This window comes from Geospiza fortis, unplaced genomic scaffold (genome assembly GCF_000277835.1).
Source record: "Geospiza fortis unplaced genomic scaffold, GeoFor_1.0 scaffold154, whole genome shotgun sequence".
NCBI classification, from domain to species: domain Eukaryota; kingdom Metazoa; phylum Chordata; class Aves; order Passeriformes; family Thraupidae; genus Geospiza; species Geospiza fortis.
The window spans coordinates 1113204-1132820 of record NW_005054397.1 but is presented as its reverse complement, the minus strand read 5'-3'; the positions used below and the strand labels follow the sequence as shown (position 1 = coordinate 1132820).

The 19617-nt window shown below is 44.8% G+C and overlaps 1 protein-coding gene across 4 annotated transcripts in view; it reads left to right on the top strand.

Moving 5' to 3' along the window:
* The first annotated feature begins 1194 nt into the window (after window positions 1-1194).
* Window positions 1195-19617, top strand: part of WNT11 (Wnt family member 11) — a 31915-nt gene continuing 13492 nt past the window's right edge. Inside the window, exons 1-5 of one of the 4 annotated variants that reach the window (XR_004082251.1) lie at window positions 1195-1513; window positions 4951-5171; window positions 14203-14438; window positions 15023-15300; window positions 16768-17060. Coding sequence is in view for 2 of the 4 variants with exons in the window: in XM_005425825.2 (XP_005425882.2) it covers window positions 5089-5171; window positions 14203-14438; window positions 15023-15300; window positions 16768-17060 (890 nt within the window). In the remaining 2 variants the exon portion in view is untranslated. The remainder of the gene's footprint in view (window positions 1514-4950; window positions 5172-14202; window positions 14439-15022; window positions 15301-16767; window positions 17061-19617) is intronic. The other 3 variants (XM_005425825.2, XM_031060973.1, XR_004082252.1) reach the window with 3 other exon arrangements.

Below are 19617 nucleotides of genomic sequence, written 5' to 3'. Positions count from 1 at the left end.
GACTGCAATAGATATACCAGGCAATTCCCCTATGTAAATAAGTCTTCCCTGGAGAACCCTGACAAAACCTCCTCCTCATAGGTACACATTTGTGGGGGTCAGTGGGATGGGAGAAGGGCCAGGGAAATGGAAGTTCAGAGCAGTTTGAGTCACTGGGCAACTGTCACACAAAGACAAATGGAGATGCTGTGCAAAACAAATAATATAATGGCTTTGGGAAATTGGGATTGTGTACATAGGGTTCTTTGCAGTTCACCCAGGACCTTTTGTGACTTGTGTATATGAATGCAATCAGCAAAGGGACACAGACACAAAAAATGTATCCTATATAAGGAGCTGTCCTGAAAACAGACCATAAGGAAACTGAGTGTCTTGATCCAGGGACTAAAGCATTTATTCTCTTTCCTTTCACCTGAAACCCACAATTAAACCAAATGAAAAAAACCACAAGTACTTTTGCAACCAGCATCCGTTTTTTCAGAGCCCATAGCTGACAGATGTCTTAAATTCAGACTCATGAGGCCTTAAGTTCAGAAGCCAGTTGTGCTTTTCTTTCTTACAGGGTTTTTATCTTAAGGGTTTTTCTTCTAATTTTTTTCCTTTAATTTTCCTTCTTTCCCCTTTTTTTTTCATTTGTTCATTTGTCCTTTTTTTGTTGCTGTTTTCTTTTTTTTTAATTTTTCCTTTACCTTTTTATTAACATCTTTTTTACTTTTTCATTTTTGCTTATATTCTTTTGATGTTCTCCTTTTTTCTTCCCCCCCCTTTTCCCTTTTCTTTTTTCTATCTTCTTTTAATTTCTTAATTTTATTTTTCTTTTCCCTTCTTGTTTTTCTTCCTCTTTTTCCCTTTTTATTTTTTTTTACTTTTCCTCTTTTCTTGTATACATTTGTTTTTCCTTTTTCTTTTTCTTTTTCTTTTTCTTTTTCTTTTTCTTTTTCTTTTTCTTTTTCTTTTTCTTTTTCTTTTTCTTTTTCTTTTTCTTTTTCTTTTTCTTTTTCTTTTTCTTTTTCTTTTTCTTTTTCTTTTTCTTTTTCTTTTTCTTTTTCTTTTTCTTTTTCTTTTTCTTTTTCTTTTTCTTTTTCTTTTTCTTTTTCTTTTTCTTTCTTTTTCTTTTTTCTTTTTCTTTTCTCCTTCTCCTTTTTCCTACTTCCTTCCCTTCCCTTTCCCTTTCCCTTCCCCTTCCCCTTTCCCTTTCCCTTTCCCTTTCCCTTTCCCCTTCCCCTTCCTCTTTCTCTTCCCTTTCCCTTCCCCTTCCCCTTTCCTTTTTATGTTTTCCTCCCTGTTTCTCTTTCGTTGGCAGGCAATCACCAAGACACCAACCCCGAAACCGACCTGAAAGCAAAAACCAGACCTCAACATTTGCTTTTTCCACCGATCACGGACGATCAGAGAAGAGGTTTGGAACCTGCAGGCTGACAGCAGGACGTGCTGAGGTACAGCTTGAGCAGGGACTGCCTCAGGCGGCGATTCCTGACCCTCGCAGAGGAGCCAGATCTGCTGGCAGAGCGCGGTGAGTGTCCCTGTCCTAGTCCGGGGCAGCGGAGCGCGGAGCATCCCCGGCAGCGCTCACCTTCCGGCCGAAACACCGACTCGCTGTTTTTGTTGCTAATCACTGTTAATCATTAACCTCTCATTAGAATAACGCCGCTGAGTCCCCGCCGTGCCCGGGGGCGGCGGCCGAGCCCCCTGCCCGTGTCCCGGCCCCGCTCCCGAGGGCTGTGCCGGGATGGCAGCAGGGAGGGGATGCGCGGAGCCCCGCGGGGCGCCGGCCTGCCCGCCAGGGCATCCGCGGGGCGCGGAGCCTTTTGTTATGCTAATCCGAGCTGACATCACTCCGCATATCAAAGCGGAGGGGGAACGCCGAAGGTGCGGGGCTGGCCAAGAACAGGGGTTTGCGAGGCGTGGACGGAATTCCAAGGAGAGGGCATGCATCCCGGAGGATGCAGGGGAGTAGGAAGACGCTGGGGGGTTCGGGGGAGAGAGGATTTTTAGAGGCTGCAAAGGAGACCGAGGAGATGCCAGAGAGAGAGGCGGTTTGGAGACTGCAGGGGACAAGGGAGACCCGGAGGATTGCAAGGAAAAGGGAGACCCGGGAGGATGCATGGGGCAGGGAGAACCGGGGGAATGCGAGAGAGAGGGGAGGCTTGCACACTGCAAGGGAGAGGGGATACCCGAGGGAAAACAAAGAAGGAGGAGACTCGGAGGCTGAGTTAAGAGACTTGACTCCCGGCAAGGGGAAGTGTGAGTGCAGGAGCGAGGGGAGGACCCAGGGGAGAGGGAGACCCAGAGCGTGGAGACACCCGTGCCCGATGAGCTGCATGGGAGAGGAGACGCCGGAGAGTTGGAAGGGACACTGGAGACCCAGGGGCTGCTGGCAGAGGGGAGACGTGGAGCTGCAAACGTGCAGGGCAACGCAAGGAGCTCCAGAGGAGAGAGGAGTCCGGGAGGCTGCGGGGTAGTGGGGACACCCAGGGGCTGCGGGGGAGGAGGAAGATCCAGAAGGCAACCAAGGAGTGGTGAGACCCGGCAGCTGGAATCAGCTCTGCCACCCTCTATTCCTTTTCTCTGCTCCCACTCCTCACTGCAGGTCATCTGGGGATGTGCTACCCCTAAACCAGGCTGCTGTGTTCTCGGAGAGAACTGCAGGCTGGCAGCAGAGTCAGGTGGATGTCTTTGTTTCCTAGATGGGAAAACTGGAAAAATGTGAGCTGAATACTCACACTTTTATGTACAGTTAAAATTGCCTGTTCCCATCCCTGAGTCCAGAGTCTTGGAAGTGACTGATGGGAGTGTTTTCTGTGTGCCAGAGCGTGGCTGGCTGCAAACAGCCTTGAGGTGAAGAGAAAAGAGAGCTTTGAGTTAAAAGCAGCTCCTGTTTTTAGGAGTCCACAGGCCACTTGCTGTTGGTTTGATCAGTGACCCAGAGCTCACCAGAGCTGTAAACATCACATCTGCCCCAAAGTGTGTCCCAACCTTGCAAATTGCTCTTGCAAATGTAATCTGTGTTGGACTGAGTGGAAGAATGCATTATTACCTCTCCACATAAAAGGGGTGCAATTGCATGCAAAGCTCACAGTTCTTTGGGGAGGTATGGAGGAATTAGATAATTTCTCTTCCACTCCAGGGGTTGAAAAAGCCCCAAACTGTGACTTTTGCAAGGGGAGGGGGGTGGAGAGTAGAGAATGGTGTTGGCTGGTCAGGTTTAGTGAGAGCGTTTTAGACCATCTGAGACATTTTACACCCAATTCTTGCGTTGTCCAGCAGTTCATAGGGGTGAGATAAGGGGTCTGAAATATCTAAATAGACACTGAAAGGCATGGGCAGGATTAAGGGTTAAAGCTTTCCAGTGTGCTTGTAGAGCAGTGGGAAGAAAAGGGGTCCCAAAGATTAAAAGGTACAGAAATACTCTGAAAGAAGAAGCACGTATGCCTGGATGCTCATGGGAGCACTGCCTTCAAGGGATGCATCAAACCCAAATCCAAGTGGGCATTAAGGAAAAACAATCCATGGCAATGAAATCCTGCCTCCCTTGCAGGCAGTCAGTTTTGTCTTGGGCTTCAAGGGAGCCAGGAACTGGCTAGAGGTTTTAATAACCCTAGAGGTTATTAAAATCCTTTGTAGTAACAGTACTTCTCTAGAAACCCTTTACGCCAGGCGCTGGGGCTGGGATAGCCAAAAAGCAGCCTGAATAGAAAAATATGCTGCAGATGGCAGAGAAAACACTCAGAAATATTCATTTCCCCAACCCAATTCCTCCCTAAATGGGAATATTTAGGCAGAAATCTGCAGCTGGGCAAATCCAGAGCTGAGGATCAGGTAGGATACCCTTTTTCCAGGGTAAGAGTTTCCCAAAGCTGACTGCTCCAACCATTCCCAGTCCCTTCCCAAACCTCTTTGAGGGGGTGTTATGGGGGGATGAACAGTTACAGTTTGGGTTTGCCAGTGTGCTGTGCAATGGGTTGTGAGACTCCAGAGATGCAATGTGGTGGCCAGGTTTTTCTGTTTATTTTACTGTTGTCTTTCTCATGGGATGGGAAACCACTGCAAAGACCACAAAAAGCAGCCTGGAGCGGTGTCTGAAGTGAGTAACTGAAGGGAAACCCATTTACTGCTATTAATACTGCTGCTAAAATAAGCAAGCCATGCCCTGGAGACAGAGAGGACCCCTCTAAGGATTTAAGTCCTGCATCTGGTTTGTTTATCTGTTTGGCCTGAAGAAGGAAAAAACCAACAAAAAGAAAAGGGGTGTGAGGGTATCCTTGAGAGCTTTTTTGTCTCCTCCAGGCTGCTCCCTGGAGACAAAAATAGGATTTTATGTTTACAAAGTTGTAGCCTTTTCCGTGAGCTCCAGGTGCCAAGGACTTGGAAGAAGTGAGAGGCAGAGTTAATGAGGTGAGAAGAAAAGCAAAAGGTAAAGAGCAAAACACATTTATTGTAACAGATCAGAGAGAAATATCTGCAGGGCAAGGGCACCTGCATTAAGTAGGGAAATGCAGTTTTTCTTATTTGTCTTCTCTGCAGAAAAAGAAAGAGGAAAAAAATCTGGAGAGAAGAAAGCGAGAAATGAATAGCTGAAGATTTGAGCTAATCTGAAGATCTATCTTTTTTTATTCTTCTTCTTCCTAAGCAGTTGTACAAACTTTTTGGAGAGGGGAAGAAAAAAAACCCAGTAAAGTGAAGCAGCGAATGAAGTCTTGCCATGTGCAGGGTTAAATGGAAACACACAATCAGACCATAACTCTGTGTAATTCAACCCATACGGTTTGTCTGTCTGTTGACTCGAAAGGTTGTATCGAGGCTTGGCAAGGGAGAGGACTGAGAAGGGATAATCCAAACCTTTTCATGATTCATAAGCCACTCCTCTGCAATTTGGATAATAGATTTCTCTCTCACAGTGACTCGCTAAACTTCAGAGTTAACCATAGCTCAGGCTCTTTCTCCTTTCAGGTTTTTCATCTCCAAGAACGAGCATTCCCCAAACTGAAGGAAAATACACTGCACAAAATATTAAGAAAACTCCTTTTTTAAAAACAAACTTCTTTGGAGAAGCTGATTTCCTTTGGCTAGCAGGAGAAAGTGGAGAAAATGAAGCCAAGTCTGCGATTTTTCTTAGCTGGTTTTCTGCTGTTGATTCTGCAGACAGGGCTTTGCTATGGGATAAAATGGATGTAAGTATCTGGCTCTATTTCTGCATTTTTAATGTTTTTGTAGGAATTGCTGGTCTCTTACCTGTTTGTACAACTGCTGCTTGAGGCATGCTGTAAACTGTTTAAAGAGCAGCAAGCACTGCAATTCTCCAGGCACTGATTGATTTCAAGTGTGTGTACTAGGGGCTTATGCTAACAATGTCTCCATCTTCTTTCTAAAATATGCATGATTTCGGCTCATTTGGGTTTTTTTCTCCTCATTGATACCAAGGGAAAGGCACACACTTGAATGCTCACATGAGCCACTCAATGAAGCTCCTAGCATTAGCTCCTGCTATGCTGGGAAACTCTCCCACCAGGACTCCTGGCTGTGCTGAGTAGGAACTGAGAGCAGTAGGGATGGCAGCTGAGATAACGCTGCCCATCTCCAACCACAAGGGATGCTTGACAGATAACATGGCTTTTTTCTGGACCTTTTAACCTTTGGATTTTGTGAAGGGTGTTAAAAATGAGGTGAGGAGGGGGTAGGAGGGTGAAGAAATACCAGGGACTGTGGTCAGGTCAGGATTGAGTTTCCTTGGAGGTAATGTACTGCAAAGTGAAAACATCACCATCTCGTTTTTTGCTTAAACAAGCAATCAGTTAGTTGCTTGCTGCAAAATAAACAAACAAACAGGCCACTCCAAAGCCAATCTGGTTTCACACCTTGACGAGTGATCTGTCTTTTCTACTTGGGTTTGGAGCTGGGCACAAAATAAGTAAGGGAATATGGGTTTTCCTCAAAGGTGCATCTTTGGTAGAAAAAAAGGCACAATAATATACAATGCCAGGAAGACTCTGTAGTGCATTGAAGCAAGGATCTTTGGGATAGGTGGTGAAACTTGGACAAGAGGTTCCTGTTTTGCTGCTCCTTCTGCCACAGAGTTCATGCTATGTCTAATTGCCATTCTGCTGTTCCATTGTCACTTGAAGCTCTACTCATACCACCTTTTATAAAGGCTTAAATTTGGATATCTTCAAATTAAGGTATCCCATTGGAGCCAGTGTTTTTACTCCCCATCATGCAGTCAGGGAAGAGAGGATCTTCCAGACGGCAATTCATCTTCTCCAAACAGAGATATCCAACAGAAATGTGATAGCCTCTGGTGATGCTGTGTACTGCAGGGAGCTGTCAGGTGGGAGGAAGAGTCACCCACTTTAGGGCGTCTTTCAAGATGGCATGCTTGCCTATGGCAGAAAGATAGGAACTAGATGATTTCTAAGGTTTCTTCCAACCCAAACCATAACATAATCTTCCATCTGCTGTCTCCATACTGTAAGGACCATCTGGAAGTAGAGGAGAGTAAGAATCTGGTTTGTTCTTCACTGCCTTGGCTTTACACCTTGTAGTAGTCAGCAAGAGCTCAGTTACATAACCCAGCTCTTTCTTTCCACCAACTTCCTCCAGTATTTAGGCTCTAAGCTCTGCCTATATCCAGCACTAGGAAAGGCAGGCATCTCCTTTCTGAAGGACATTTAGCAACATGTCCACGGGACTCCTTTGCAATGTTTATTTCTATGCAGCACAGAAATAAAGCTGTTTTGTGGCACCCTGATTCAGCAGGGTTTTTATGTGTAGAGCCATGACTGACTGGAGGTACTTGTCCATATGCTTGGCACTGGTGTCCCACTTAGGCAAGAAGCTTAATCATGAGTGAAGGGCTTGGGTTCCTTCGAAGGGCAGGGGTGAGATGAGCTCCAGAAGGAACCTGATAGTAGGGAATGGACAAGCCATAGACATGAAAAATGCTGAGAGGCAGGGAAAGGTCCCTAATATCTTTGCTGTCAAAAGCAGCCTTTGGGCTGCTAAGTGGTGAAGCTGCAAGGGTTGCTTTTGGGGATGAGTAGGGGGAGAAGCAGTTGGGGGCAAGACACCACAATTGCTGCTCCTCTACTTCCCAGCAGACATATCCCCCCTATCAAAAAGTGAGTGGGAAAGATGAAAGCTGGGATTAAAGTGGTATTTGAAGCATGAATGGCATGCAGATGCACCACTGAGCTCCCCTCACACCTGTTTAAAACCTGGCAGAGACCTGCACTCTCTGTCCACAGCACTTTGCAACTGGGATGCTGGCAGCTGGAAATTCACAGAATTATGTTTGGTTTTTCTTTTGTTTGCTGTTTGTCCTCATTTCCCCACCCTTATTTTCCTATGGAAACACAGGCTAATTTTCCCTGCTCCCCATCACTCTTTCTTCTTGGGGCTCAGGGACTGTCCTTAGAAATTGCATGGGTAAGTTCTTGAAAAACAGAGTACCAAATACTGAGTAACACCTCAGACCTGCTTATCCCAGCTCTGGATTCATATTCTGGGTGCTGTACAATTGAAATCTGCTCCTTCCTTCTCTTGCTCATGAACAGAGAGGTGGGGGAAAAGAACAGGATGAAAAAGGAGGAAAGTGCTATGTGATGCTTTCAGCTGAGGGACTTTCTCACTGGTCTGCCCACTGCATCATTTTTGTACTCATGGTGCCAGAGGCAAGCTTCAAAGAGGATTTGGGAAGGGAAGGGAGAGATAAGGAGGTGGGTTTCACCAGCCTGGAGATGAGGGAGTGACTGATAAGAAAGGTGATGGGAAATTTAATTTTGATTCAGTGAGTGATGTAATTACAGGGGGAGGGGAAGAAGAAGAAAAACACAATTTTCAGCCATTTAGGACTTCTCAGTAACAAAAATATGCCCTGAAAATTAATCAAAGCAGGGAGAAGGTAAAAAAAGAAATTATTTATTTCATTTTGCTTGCCTTCTTTTTATGAGCTCTGTGGTCCAAATTCCTATTGGAATTCCTATTTTTTATGAGCTCTGTGGTCCAAATTCCCATCTGTTGGAAGTTGGTGCTGGGCCCCACCAAAGATCCAGCATGGTGTGTGGACAGTCAGCACCTTGTACACATGCTCTTGCTCTTGTATACATTTCTCTTGCTGGAGAAATTTCATATCTTGTGCTCTTTCATCTAAGTTCCAGAGAGCTACTCAGGTGTAAAGCCAGAGTATGGCTCCAGAGTATGCTTCCAGATCTTTGCTGGATCAGGATTGTTGTGGAGACACAGCCTTTCTCATCAATGTGTATGAGACCCTGTGTCCTTTTTTTTTGCAAACACTTTCCCATCCTGAGAGCAAAGCAGGTATGTGGGGAGGTTACATCATTTTGTGGTGCTCAGTGTTGTTTTGTCACAGTGGCTGGGAAGGTGAGGCAGCCATTGGTTTCCATGAGATATGTCTTAGGGCCAATGCATCTAGTAATTCTATCACCTTCCCCATCTGCTTTTGCAATCCATTCAGCTTTCCCAGGAGAGTTTGGGTTTGACCAAGCAGGTGCTGGAGCAACTTATTTGGGCAGAACTGAAAAACAGATGAGCATTAGAGGGAGCTGCAGCCAGATGTGCATGCCCCAAAGGTGTGCAGGTGTTGGGATGTCCAGGCACAGAGTGGCTTCTGAGGCACTTCTGCCTCCACAGGGATTGGCATCTCCTCTGTCCCTCTGTATTGAATGTCCTCTTCAATGTGGTTGTAAATAAACCAAACACAGCAAGTGATTTGAACTGGTTATTTTTGGGTTTGTTTTGTTTGTTTTCTATTTTGCAGGGGGGTTTTGTGTCTTTTTTTTTTCAGTTGTTTTTTGGGGCTTTTGGGTTTTTTTTTTGTTGTTGTTTGTTTTGTTTGTTTGTTTTTGGTTGGTTGGTTGGGTTTTTTTGGTTTGGTTTTTTTTTTTTTATGGCTTGCAGAATATACCCAGGACAGCATTTTTCGGTGGAGCTTGGTCACTTCAGGAAGTCTCTGCCTGTCCCCATTGTGGTGACTCAATGATGTCTCATGTGCCCTGGAGCAATCCCCAGCTGAGCTCCATTCCCAGCTATTGCTGCACAGTTCCTATGGTTAAATTGCAGCCCTTCAGAAGCAAAAGGCAGCTTAACCACACCTTTTGGTGAACATGGGATGTCCCCCAGCCCACCAACCTTGAGCAGCCCTTCTGCAGCCAGCAAAAAGCAGGGGAGAAAATGGAAAGATTTTGTGCTTCCTGGCAGCTCCTGCTTCTCCCCTTCAATGAGCAGTGGGAGGGAGCTGGGACATGGAGACACGGGCGCCTGTGAGGAGACTGTCTGCCTGGCAAGGCACTGCTAGATGAGCTGCTGTGAAAGAGCTGCAGGATGGGGATGGCAGGAGGGGAGTAGGCTGGGGGTGAGGAAAGGGGAGTACCATGTCTTTGAAGTTTGCTCTTTGCTCCACAGGCAGCTCAGGAAAAGTTGACAAAGCTCCATGGCCTTCCTCGGCACGCAGTGAGCCAACTCGCTGCTGGCATTGACTTCATTCAAGCTTGGGCATGAAGTCAACAGCCTTGTGCCCACTACTGCCAGCACTGAATTTGGCACCATATCTGAAAACAGCTCTTATTTTAAGCTTTTAGTTCAGAGTTGGTTTATCCCCACACACACTTCTCTCCCTCTTCCTCTTCTTTCTTTCTTTTTTTTTTTTTTTTTTTTTTTTTTTTTTTTTTTTTTTTTTTTAACCACATAAATCCTACTTGTCTGTTTGAAAAGTCCTTGCACTTGTCTGTTTGAAAAGTCCTTGCAGAACTAGGGGAAGCATTTACCAGGGGATGGGGTGTCTTTCCCAGGACTTGTGGTCCCCAGGCTGGAACTGAGGCAGGGCAGGGTGGCAGGGGCATGAGCTGCCTTTGACTACCAGGAGCTTAGACAATGTTATTGTAACTCCCCTGCAAGCCTTTTCCAGATGAAAACCTGAGAAAATGAGGCTCCTACAGATTAAAAACCTTCAATGAGATCAAATACAAAAAGAACTCTTAATCTCTGCCTCTCTTTATTAACTTTTACCACTTACTTCACTCTCCACAGCCATGTAATTTTGTCTAAATCTTTTTGTGTCACCCACATCCCTGCAAGATTAAGGAGTTTAGGAATAGGCATTAAAAAGAATGCCTTTTCAGAAAGCAAAGCTGGTAAATTGGAGTAGAAGTTCATGGTTTCACCAGCAGTCCCTTTGTGACTTTCACAGATCATGTCACACAAGGGATCGTGGGGAGATGCCTTCAGAGAGAAGATTCTTCCACCCTTCAAGGGTGTTTTAAAGGACACCAATGTTCTGCTGCTCAGTTGAAGGAGTTTTTCTCCCTTTGGCTTGACCAGGAGCAGTGTACTACTCACAGGATACCTTGTAAACCAAATAATATATGACTTTCATTGATATCTACTGACATCTGAAGGTGCTTCTTCCTAACCTGTACTTTCTATGAACAGTCCTCTCATGGGGCCCAGACATGCAGGAATGGGGCCATAGCTCTCAAAGGACCTAACACTGCAGAGCATTAATGTTTTTAAATCAATTTAATAACTGCCTGGGATAACTAAAAGAGTAAACGAATGTCATGATCCATCTATGCATATTTCCTCTGAAAATATGTTCGTGGTTTTCTGTCAGTATCCAGAATTTCAATTGAAGGACCTGTGTGTTATATGTAGATCAGGAGTGTTTGGTTCAGGCCCTATTTAAAGGGATGGATCAAATATGTATATTAAAAAAAAAAACAAACCAAACATGAAACAACCACCCCTTGGTTTTCTGGAGAATGAAGGATGGGGCAGGAGAATTAAGTGACAATGTTATCAGGAGGAAACAGTGAAAAACAGCATTTCCAGGGCGAAAGCAGGTAAAATCCCCTTTTCAGATGAAGATTGTGAATCCACAGAAAGATGTTTGTCAGGGATTTTTTTTTCCAGGTTGAGGAATGAAGGATGTTCTTCTAATTATGCCCTTGAGGGCTGGAATTTAAGGCTGGCTGTGCCCCATTGGCTCCCGTTTCCCTCCCAGAGCTGGTGATCAGTGGAGACTCTGTGAAAACAAGCCAGAGACCCACCACCAAATCCTACCATGGACAAGCCTCTCCTGGAGGATGTTTTTCATTCCACAAATAGATATTGTTTCCCAGTAATGTCATTGCAGGCAGTGGATATCCATCCCCTGATGCTGCCAGATTTCGAAAGCAGGGAGAGGTGATGCATTTCCACAGGGAGGGTTTAGAGTGACATGGAGTGAAGAAGATATTCCTAAATGTAGGACAGAGACTGGGCAAACCTAGGTTGTCAGGGCATGGAATAGATGACCTAATAGGTTCTCAGATTCCTGATCTGTGATTTATAAATGCACTTTTCAGTCTCAGTAAGTGACTACAGTAACTGAGTTTTCTTTTCCATCTCCATTACCTTTTAATTCTTCCTCCCGATGCTTGGAGATGTTTCCAATTATAGGTTCTCACAAGCAAAGACATGAAGTTTAGGCCTGGGTGATGCTCAGAAAACACCTTCCTGCATCTTGCAGTTTTATTCTTAGTAGGCTTCCTGGAACTCAGCTCATTCTGTGAGAAACAGCCATTGCTGCCATTTACTGGGTTCTCACCAATCAGAAGGTATTTTCCTTCTTCCCTGAAGTAAATGGCTTTCTTGTTGCACTATAAAACTGCTTCTCTAATGGTGATCACTTCAAGCCATCTGTAATAATAGTTTCATTGCATCACATCCTGTTTTTTCACACTGAGGATGAGTTTCAGTCGGAATTCTGCTTTCATCCCTACCTGTAGATGGTTATTTGTGCTATTCATGACTTGTCTGTAACAGTGAGATAGGGGTACTTCAATGTAGCCTGCCAGGTCCTTTAAAGAGGCTGAAGACCTCTAGAAAAGATCAGAAAATGTTGTGTAGGACCTAGGAGATATATGCATCCTTCTGGAGGGCCAGCCAAAACATTCCAAGGCCTCTCTAGTGCCACCCAACACGTCTGCTTAGAAAACTGAGCTGCTGCCTCGTGGTACAGCCTCTCTCAGAGACGTGGAATGTTCCTCATTTGCCTGAAGCTCAGGCTGTGAAGTTCTCTCACTGCTCCTGCCACACCCTGCCTGTTTCCCTTCCTGCTGGGACATGCCGTGCTGGAGTCTCTATCATTTGTGCTCTATTACTGATGAGCCGCTTTGGCCTCTTGCCTGATTTGTGTTTCAGCTCATTCCTGGGAGTTGCTGATAGGCTTTCTGGGATAACTTTTCATAGATTCCTGGTGTCAAGTGCTCATATCTCATTCAAGCTCTGTGCTTATACCATTCAGATGTCTGTGTCCCTGCTTGGTGTCTGGGTTTCCTATATAGAGCAGAAAATGAGCACTTCTAAGTCATGATGGTATCTTACTATAGGTCCCAAAAGCACAAAAGGCTAACTACTTCCTAGATGTGGCTTTTTGCTTTCCATGAGCTAAAGTAGGATCCTGAAGGATTGCTGTGAGGTCCCCAGTGTAGAGGTTTGCAAGTCAGGTGACAGTCGTACTATTCAGAGAGCCATGTCTCTGCCTTCAAGGACATGATCTCTCTGTTCAGATACCTGAACACCCAGTGTATCACCAACAAGTTTTTTCTCTACCAGTTCAGGTTCACATCTAAGGCAGGATGAGTTGCCTTCTGGAGGGGCCCCTCTCCAGACAAGGAACATTGTATGAACACCAGTGTGTATGGGAACGAGATGAACTGCAGGGCGGACTTTCTGAGGATTGAATCATAGAATCATTTAGGTTGGAAAAGACCTCTGTGATCATTGAGTTCAACCAATAACTTAACACTGCCAAGTCCACCACTTTTTCCTTTCTCTTGAAATTCACTAGCAATGACTTCTGCTTCCAGTATGTTTAACAGACCTGTTAAATATGTGTATGAAGTATATATTTATATAGCTTTCAGAGCAGTGGTTTCCCTTCCAAGTTTGCCACTGTTTATCTAGTGCCAGAAATGCCAAACTCCCTGTCACCTGGGAATTTGTCAATGTCAGCCTATTCATCCCCAGCAAGGATTTAATACCTCCAGTTTTCATTAGGGCTCAATTTTAGCTCTGTTTCCATCTCATTTAACTTCTGAAGAATGTGAATGTTACAGTAATAAAGTAAAATGCGCCCCAAAATGTGTTTGCTAATAAGCCAAACTAACCAAGATGGCTTGGGATGAATCTGAAAGCCAATACATTTAACAAGCACAGAAGGAAATATGTGTTAAAGCTGTGTTGCCACGATCAGATGCCATCAGATTATTGATTCAGCCTGCTAGAAAGTTGTTTTATGGGAATGAATAACTTTTATGACTACCCTAAGAAAGTCAAGAAGATACAAAAAGAGTTACACACTTGGCTTCTGCTGATTGTTGTGGGGGCTCAGGGAAGAGGAGTACAGCCCTGTAAGATGCATGTCAGTATTTGTTCTTTTTTTAACCTGGAAAATTTGCCAATTGGACAGTAGAAGAACCACCACTGTGGGATGTTGTTCTTTTCTTCCATGGTAACATATGTGCGGGTGTTCATGGATCCCTTCTCAGATTTGGCTGTGGTGCTCTCTCTGCACATACTCCCACTGAGCTTTTGCACTGTGATTTTTGGAGACTAGAGAAACAGACTTATCTATCTGCAACGGTGATTGAATCAGTAGAGGCCCTTGGCATTAACTCTAAGTGAAAGCATATGTTTTGCAAATTTGATGATTTTTCCCTGGGCCTTGCAGGAGATTTTCTCCATAATTAATTACATGACATTTAGCATAATCTTTTGAGAGTGTGTGAGACAGATGCTGAATACAAAATACTGATAACACCAACATTGCTTTTTTTCCCAAATGCCACAGTCTTGGAAGATCCAGATTTCTTTTATCATGGAACTGATGGGTCATTTTTTACTCTGTTGGGAGGTCTGTGCTCTTCATTCTTCAGCAAACAACGTTCGCCATAGGATTTACACATCCGATTGACTTGACACATACCCCTGGAGCTTTGTGCAGCCTCCCCTCAGTAATGGAGAGAATTGCAGGCTAATAAAGGGTGTTTCTTCCCACAAACTTTATATGAATCACTTTTCATGGTTGCTCATCTTTCTCACCAGCTTTATCTAAGCACCTATTTAGAGAAAGCTTTAATTAAGTCAGGTGAATGTAGACGACTAGACTGTGTTTTAATGCTTTTGTGCATGTGCTTGTCTCCTCAGAGCTCTGTCCAAGACTTCTTTGGCTTTGGCCCTGAATCAAACCCAGCACTGCAAGCAGCTTGAAGGCCTGGTGGTTTCTCAGGTGCAGCTGTGCCGCAGCAACCTGGAGCTGATGCAGACCATTATTCAGGCAGCGCGGGAAGTGATAAAGACCTGCCGGAAAACCTTTTCAGACATGAGGTGGAACTGCTCTTCAATAGAGCTGGCTCCTAACTACCTGCTGGACTTAGACAGAGGTAAAACAGCACTGCTGGCTCACTTGGGACTGCAGTCAGTAGAGTCAGCCTGTGTGTGTGTGTGTGTGTGTGTGTGTGTGTGTGTGTGTGTGTGTGTGCTGGAGATAGGAAGGGTCTTGCTCCTGGGAGGCCATGGAGGGACTACAAAGCCTACTTGTCCTGTTCTCTGAGACCACATTCATCATTATGGTGCCAGTCATGCCCAGAGGCTCTTGGATCCAAGACCTTGCCTACCACAACTCTTAAAAAGCAGACCACCGTTCTGGTCTGCTCATCCCACTTGGAGTCATGGGATGAGCAAAAGGAGGCAGGAGAGTCCACAGGAGGGCTTAACCACATGCTCCAGGAGCAAATCACACTGTAATGAACAAGATGCCTGAATCCATGACTCCTTGCCCTGCTGGCATGTTGTCTTATGTTGAAGAGTTCACTTAGATGTGCTCCAGACTAGTGGTGCCATGGGACATCTCAGCAGCAGTGAATTGGTGTGTTGGCTGCTCTGTGGGACACAGACTATGTGAGTCTCTTTTTGGGGAATGTTTATGTGGCCCAGGAGGCTGAGCTGGAGTTCTTGTCTCTTTCAGGCACAAGGGAGTCAGCATTTGTATATGCCCTCTCTGCTGCTGCCATCAGCCACACCATTGCCAGAGCCTGCACCACCGGGGACCTCCCTGGCTGTTCCTGTGGTCCCATCCCAGGTGAGACACCTGGACCTGGGTATCGATGGGGAGGATGTGCAGACAACCTCAACTATGGTCTTATCATGGGGTCCAAATTTTCAGATGCTCCCATGAAGATGAAAAAATCAGGATCACAAGCCAATAAACTGATGCATCTGCACAACAGTGAAGTAGGGAGACAGGTAACAAATCCACAAGAGTTATTGTACTTGTACAATCATCTGTAGTGTTGGTCACGTGGTGAGGTTCAGTGTCTCTATCAGCTAGCAAAAGGAGCAGGTTACTCAAAGATTGCTCTGAAGTCCTTTGGCCTGCTGAAAACTGTAGCTGTGTAACTCCCCCTGTGACTCAGGGAGTCCCAGATGCTGTTATTAGCCCTGTTTAACCGTGGGTGGGATGTCTCATTGCCCCATTTGCACAGTCAGTGTTGGCTCTGGCTCTGCCTGCCCCAGGAGGTGTGGTGGGGATGGGTCCCATCGTGCTGGGCATTGTAGGGGCAAAGTGCTGTGTAAACATGGAGGATTATCATCTGCCAGATGCATCCAGCAGCAGTTGCCTCCAGCCATCCCTGCAGGCAGGAGTGAGGATTTTTTTTTCCTTTTCAAACTGCTATGCTAGTGATTATTCTCATATCTGGCACAAGCGGCTTTTAACAGCTTGCATCCAGTGGAGGGATAATATTTACCACGTGCAGTGCCTGGTGTGCACTGATGTGCAAATCCCTATAGCAGCTGTCCATACAGCTGAAGAAAGGAATGGGGGAGGGCTATAAAACTGACCCCTGCAGCCATCTCTGAGGCTCCAGTGGTTCCACAGACTGCTCCTACTGCACAGCTTGGTCTTTCCAGGGCTGCCTGTGCAGACAAACTTGGAGCATGCTGAGCTCATTGGGAGCTTGCTGTGTAGCTACAGGCTGAGTCCACCTTTGCAGAGCACAACCATGCTGAAGTTTCTCTCCCTGGCTCTTTTTTTTCCCCTACTAGTCCCACACGATTTGGTTTGTTTGCTTGGGGTTTGAGGTTTTGTTTTAAATTTTATTTTATTTTTGTAACGTCTTGATTTTTTGTTTCAATTGCAAAGGGCAAATTTTTGTTTGGGACACTGCGTTGCCATGGCTGGTGCATTCAGCCCTTCCTGGCAGCATCCTGCCATGTCCCACTGAAATGAGAATAGTGCAGAATCAAAGTAAAAGGCTATTTTGGCCCCCATGACCAGCAGAAAGGGAGGGTGAGAGTGCACTGAATTCAACAAAGCCATGACATCTCTCTTACCAAAGCCCAAAGCTGCTGGAGGTTGAAATTGATGTTAATTATCTATTAATGGAATGTTTTGATATTCATATCCTTAGGAATTTAGAGGGTGGAAATGCAGCCCAATATAGATATCTAATCAAAATTCAAAATACTCTTCTGTCTTCTGGCTGCAAAGGAGCCCTTGCCCAAAGTAGTCCTGGACTGATAGTGATCACCAAAGAGCTGTAGGATCTCATTTGCTTTCAAAGTAGCCACTCTAGACTGCCTGTGCAGAAATGAGAACAGTAGGACTTTGCTGTAGCGGCTCCTGCTAAGGAAGTTCCTTCATTAGCAAGCTTGTGGGATGTTTGGCTGTAAGAGAAGGGCATTTCCTAACTCCTGCATTCCTTTTTGCAGGTCTTGAAAGCCTCTCTTGAAATGAAATGTAAGTGCCATGGAGTTTCTGGGTCATGCTCTATCAAGACCTGTTGGAAAGGCCTTCAAGAACTGCGAGACATTGCATTGGATCTCAAAACCAAATATTTATCTGCCACCAAGGTTGTTCACCGGCCCATGGGCACACGCAAATACCTTGTGCCAAAGGATATTGATATCAGGCCAGTCAAAGAGACAGAGCTGATTTACCTGCAGAGCTCACCTGACTTCTGCATGAAGAATGAAAAAGTGGGGTCACATGGGACCCAGGACAGGTGAGGACTTCTGCAGTGGGTACTCACTGTACTCTGCCCCCAAAGAGGAAAGGGCAAGAGGGGAACATGTATGAATAAGGGGCAATCAAGGAGGTGACACATACATGCAGGTAAAGCACGTCTCTGACATACAATGTGGTTTACCAGTTCCTAACCCTGTTAATGATGGCTGTGGCCAAGACAGGGCTTGCTGACACATTTTCCATTGCACAATCAAGCATAAGGTACATTTCAAAATTCCCTGGGCAGCTTACCTCCATGGGAACTTGTAAGGACCAAGCAGCTGCTTTATACTGTGTTGAGTCTCAGTTATTTCTTGCAGTCACTGCTGATTAGAAGAGCTGTTACTCTAAGGCTCTCCTAAGCAGGCAAATGTTAACCCAGTTAGAACCAGCATTCCTAGATTGCCTTAAGAAAAACCACCCCAAAACTGCAAAGATGATATTTAACTTTTTTCTTCTACTGCATATGAAAAGGTCCAGATGTGTTTGTATTGCTTATGACTCTGCAGAGAAATTTCTTTATTGCACTGATATTGGGGGTTTAAGGTCATTATGGTCAAGCCCAGCCTCCACTGGGCAGCATACTGTCCCCTTTCACAGACAGCAAACATGCCTTTCTCTTCCCACCATCTGTTTAATTTCCTCCAAGACAAGATAGTTCAACATTTCAACAATCTGAGCGTCTCTAGGTGGGCAGACCCATCTGATCTCTCTAGAGCCGAACCATCAACAGCCAAAAAAAGTATGTTTCCAGAATTTTCTTAATTTTTGTTAGGTGGCTGCAAGGGCTGGATTTCAACCTCTCTTGCTAGTTTACATTTCTTTAGATAGTTCTCATAATTCTGCTTTGCTCTTTCTCTTATTTCATGGGGGAGGCTCAGGCAAGTGGCAAGGAGTGCATGCCTGGCTCATTTTGGGATGCCTTCCTTTTAATGTAGTGGACATACATGTATTTGGACCATTATGGTTCAATGGAGAGAAGATTTTGCTGAAATGAAGTGACCCAAATGCAGACAAGATAAACTATATATGCATGTGGGAATGTGGCAGCTGGGGACACGGGTTAGTGGTGGGCTTGGCAGCGCTGTGGACTTGATGATTTAGAGGGCTTTTACAGCCTAAATGATTCTGTGATTCTGCATTAGCGTGTAAGTGGTGAACTGATCAGTAGATAAGAAAGCTGATTGAGACAAGACTGTCTTTTTTGTCCCCTGATGCTTTATAGCAGTTAATGTCCTGTAGCCTCTGACATCAATGCCTGGACTGCTCTACAATGGCACATATCTGACAGCTCTGTGGTGGGAACACCAGGTTGACCTTTATCACCAATTCAGTGGTGGAGCATTAATTATCAAGTGAAGATGTTTATAAGACACTAAGAATAGCTAGGAAAAGGCATGTATTGAAACAAGTTTCTGAAAGAAAACATCATCTTAGTGGAAGTGAAGTTTTTGTGGATTTGTGTGGATTTTGTATGATATTTGTGCCTTGAAAATGACCTCTTTGTTCTGCCTTTCTGTTTTGCAAAGAAAAAAACTGGTGAAGATTCTTTAGAAATTAGCTTTATAGGAATTGCATTAAATGAACAGGTTGGGTCAAAACAAAGTTGAATTCATTACAGATTTGCCAAGTAAAATATTTTCCATGAGCTGAAATCCTTTCAAGGGACAGGGATGTGTGACTTCTTCATCTAATCTTATTTTACAGCAGATTTCAACTTTTTATCCCATCTAGGGATGAAAAATATGTCAAGGTCCAGAATGATTTTTTTTTCCTTCTGAGGAAAGGAAAATGTGTGTTGCAGGCGTCCGTTTATCCCGAGCTGGATGACAGCCACGATTGTGAACCTGCCAGCCAAGGGTCCACAGGAAGTGAGATTGAGTGGGGATTTAGAGGACCAAGATATTAAGGTGGGAGGGGATGACTTTCAAAAGGAACTTGTCAAAAAATACTCCTCATTCTCAGATGTGTGAGATGCTGATGGCCATGGGAGGGGAGGAGGGTGAGATAGTCCCGTGCTGAGCTTCAGGCATCACTCAGGCCAAGTTTTAAGGTCATGTGTGATTGGGCTTGTTTTCATTACAGTCCATCTGCAGCCTCTTGAGAAGATGCCTGGTGTTTCAAAATTGGCATGTGTTATATGAGCCATAGCAACTCCTTTCCTGAACTAAATTACTCGTGGAAATCAATGTAAAATACACACAGTGTGTTTGAAGATTGGTCCATGCTTCCTGGGGGGAACAGGGAAAGGGAGGAGATCTTCCCTAATCTCCTCCTGCCATTGATGCCTTTTTCTCTTTGCAATTTTTCTCTCATGAAGAGAACTCCTAAATGCATTTTAAATGTGGTGCCTCTGTTCCAGCCTGCCACAGGGCTGCAGAGATAATGTCTAGTTACAGGGATAAGGTAGAAGGAGCACAAAAGGAATGCTGTTAGAGAGAGGGCATGGCAAAATGTGTTTTATGCTTCAGAATGATGTAAAAATGCTCACATGGGAATAGCTCAAGCATGTTTTTATTTAATGAGTCATGTCCTGGAGGCAATTGAACATTTTA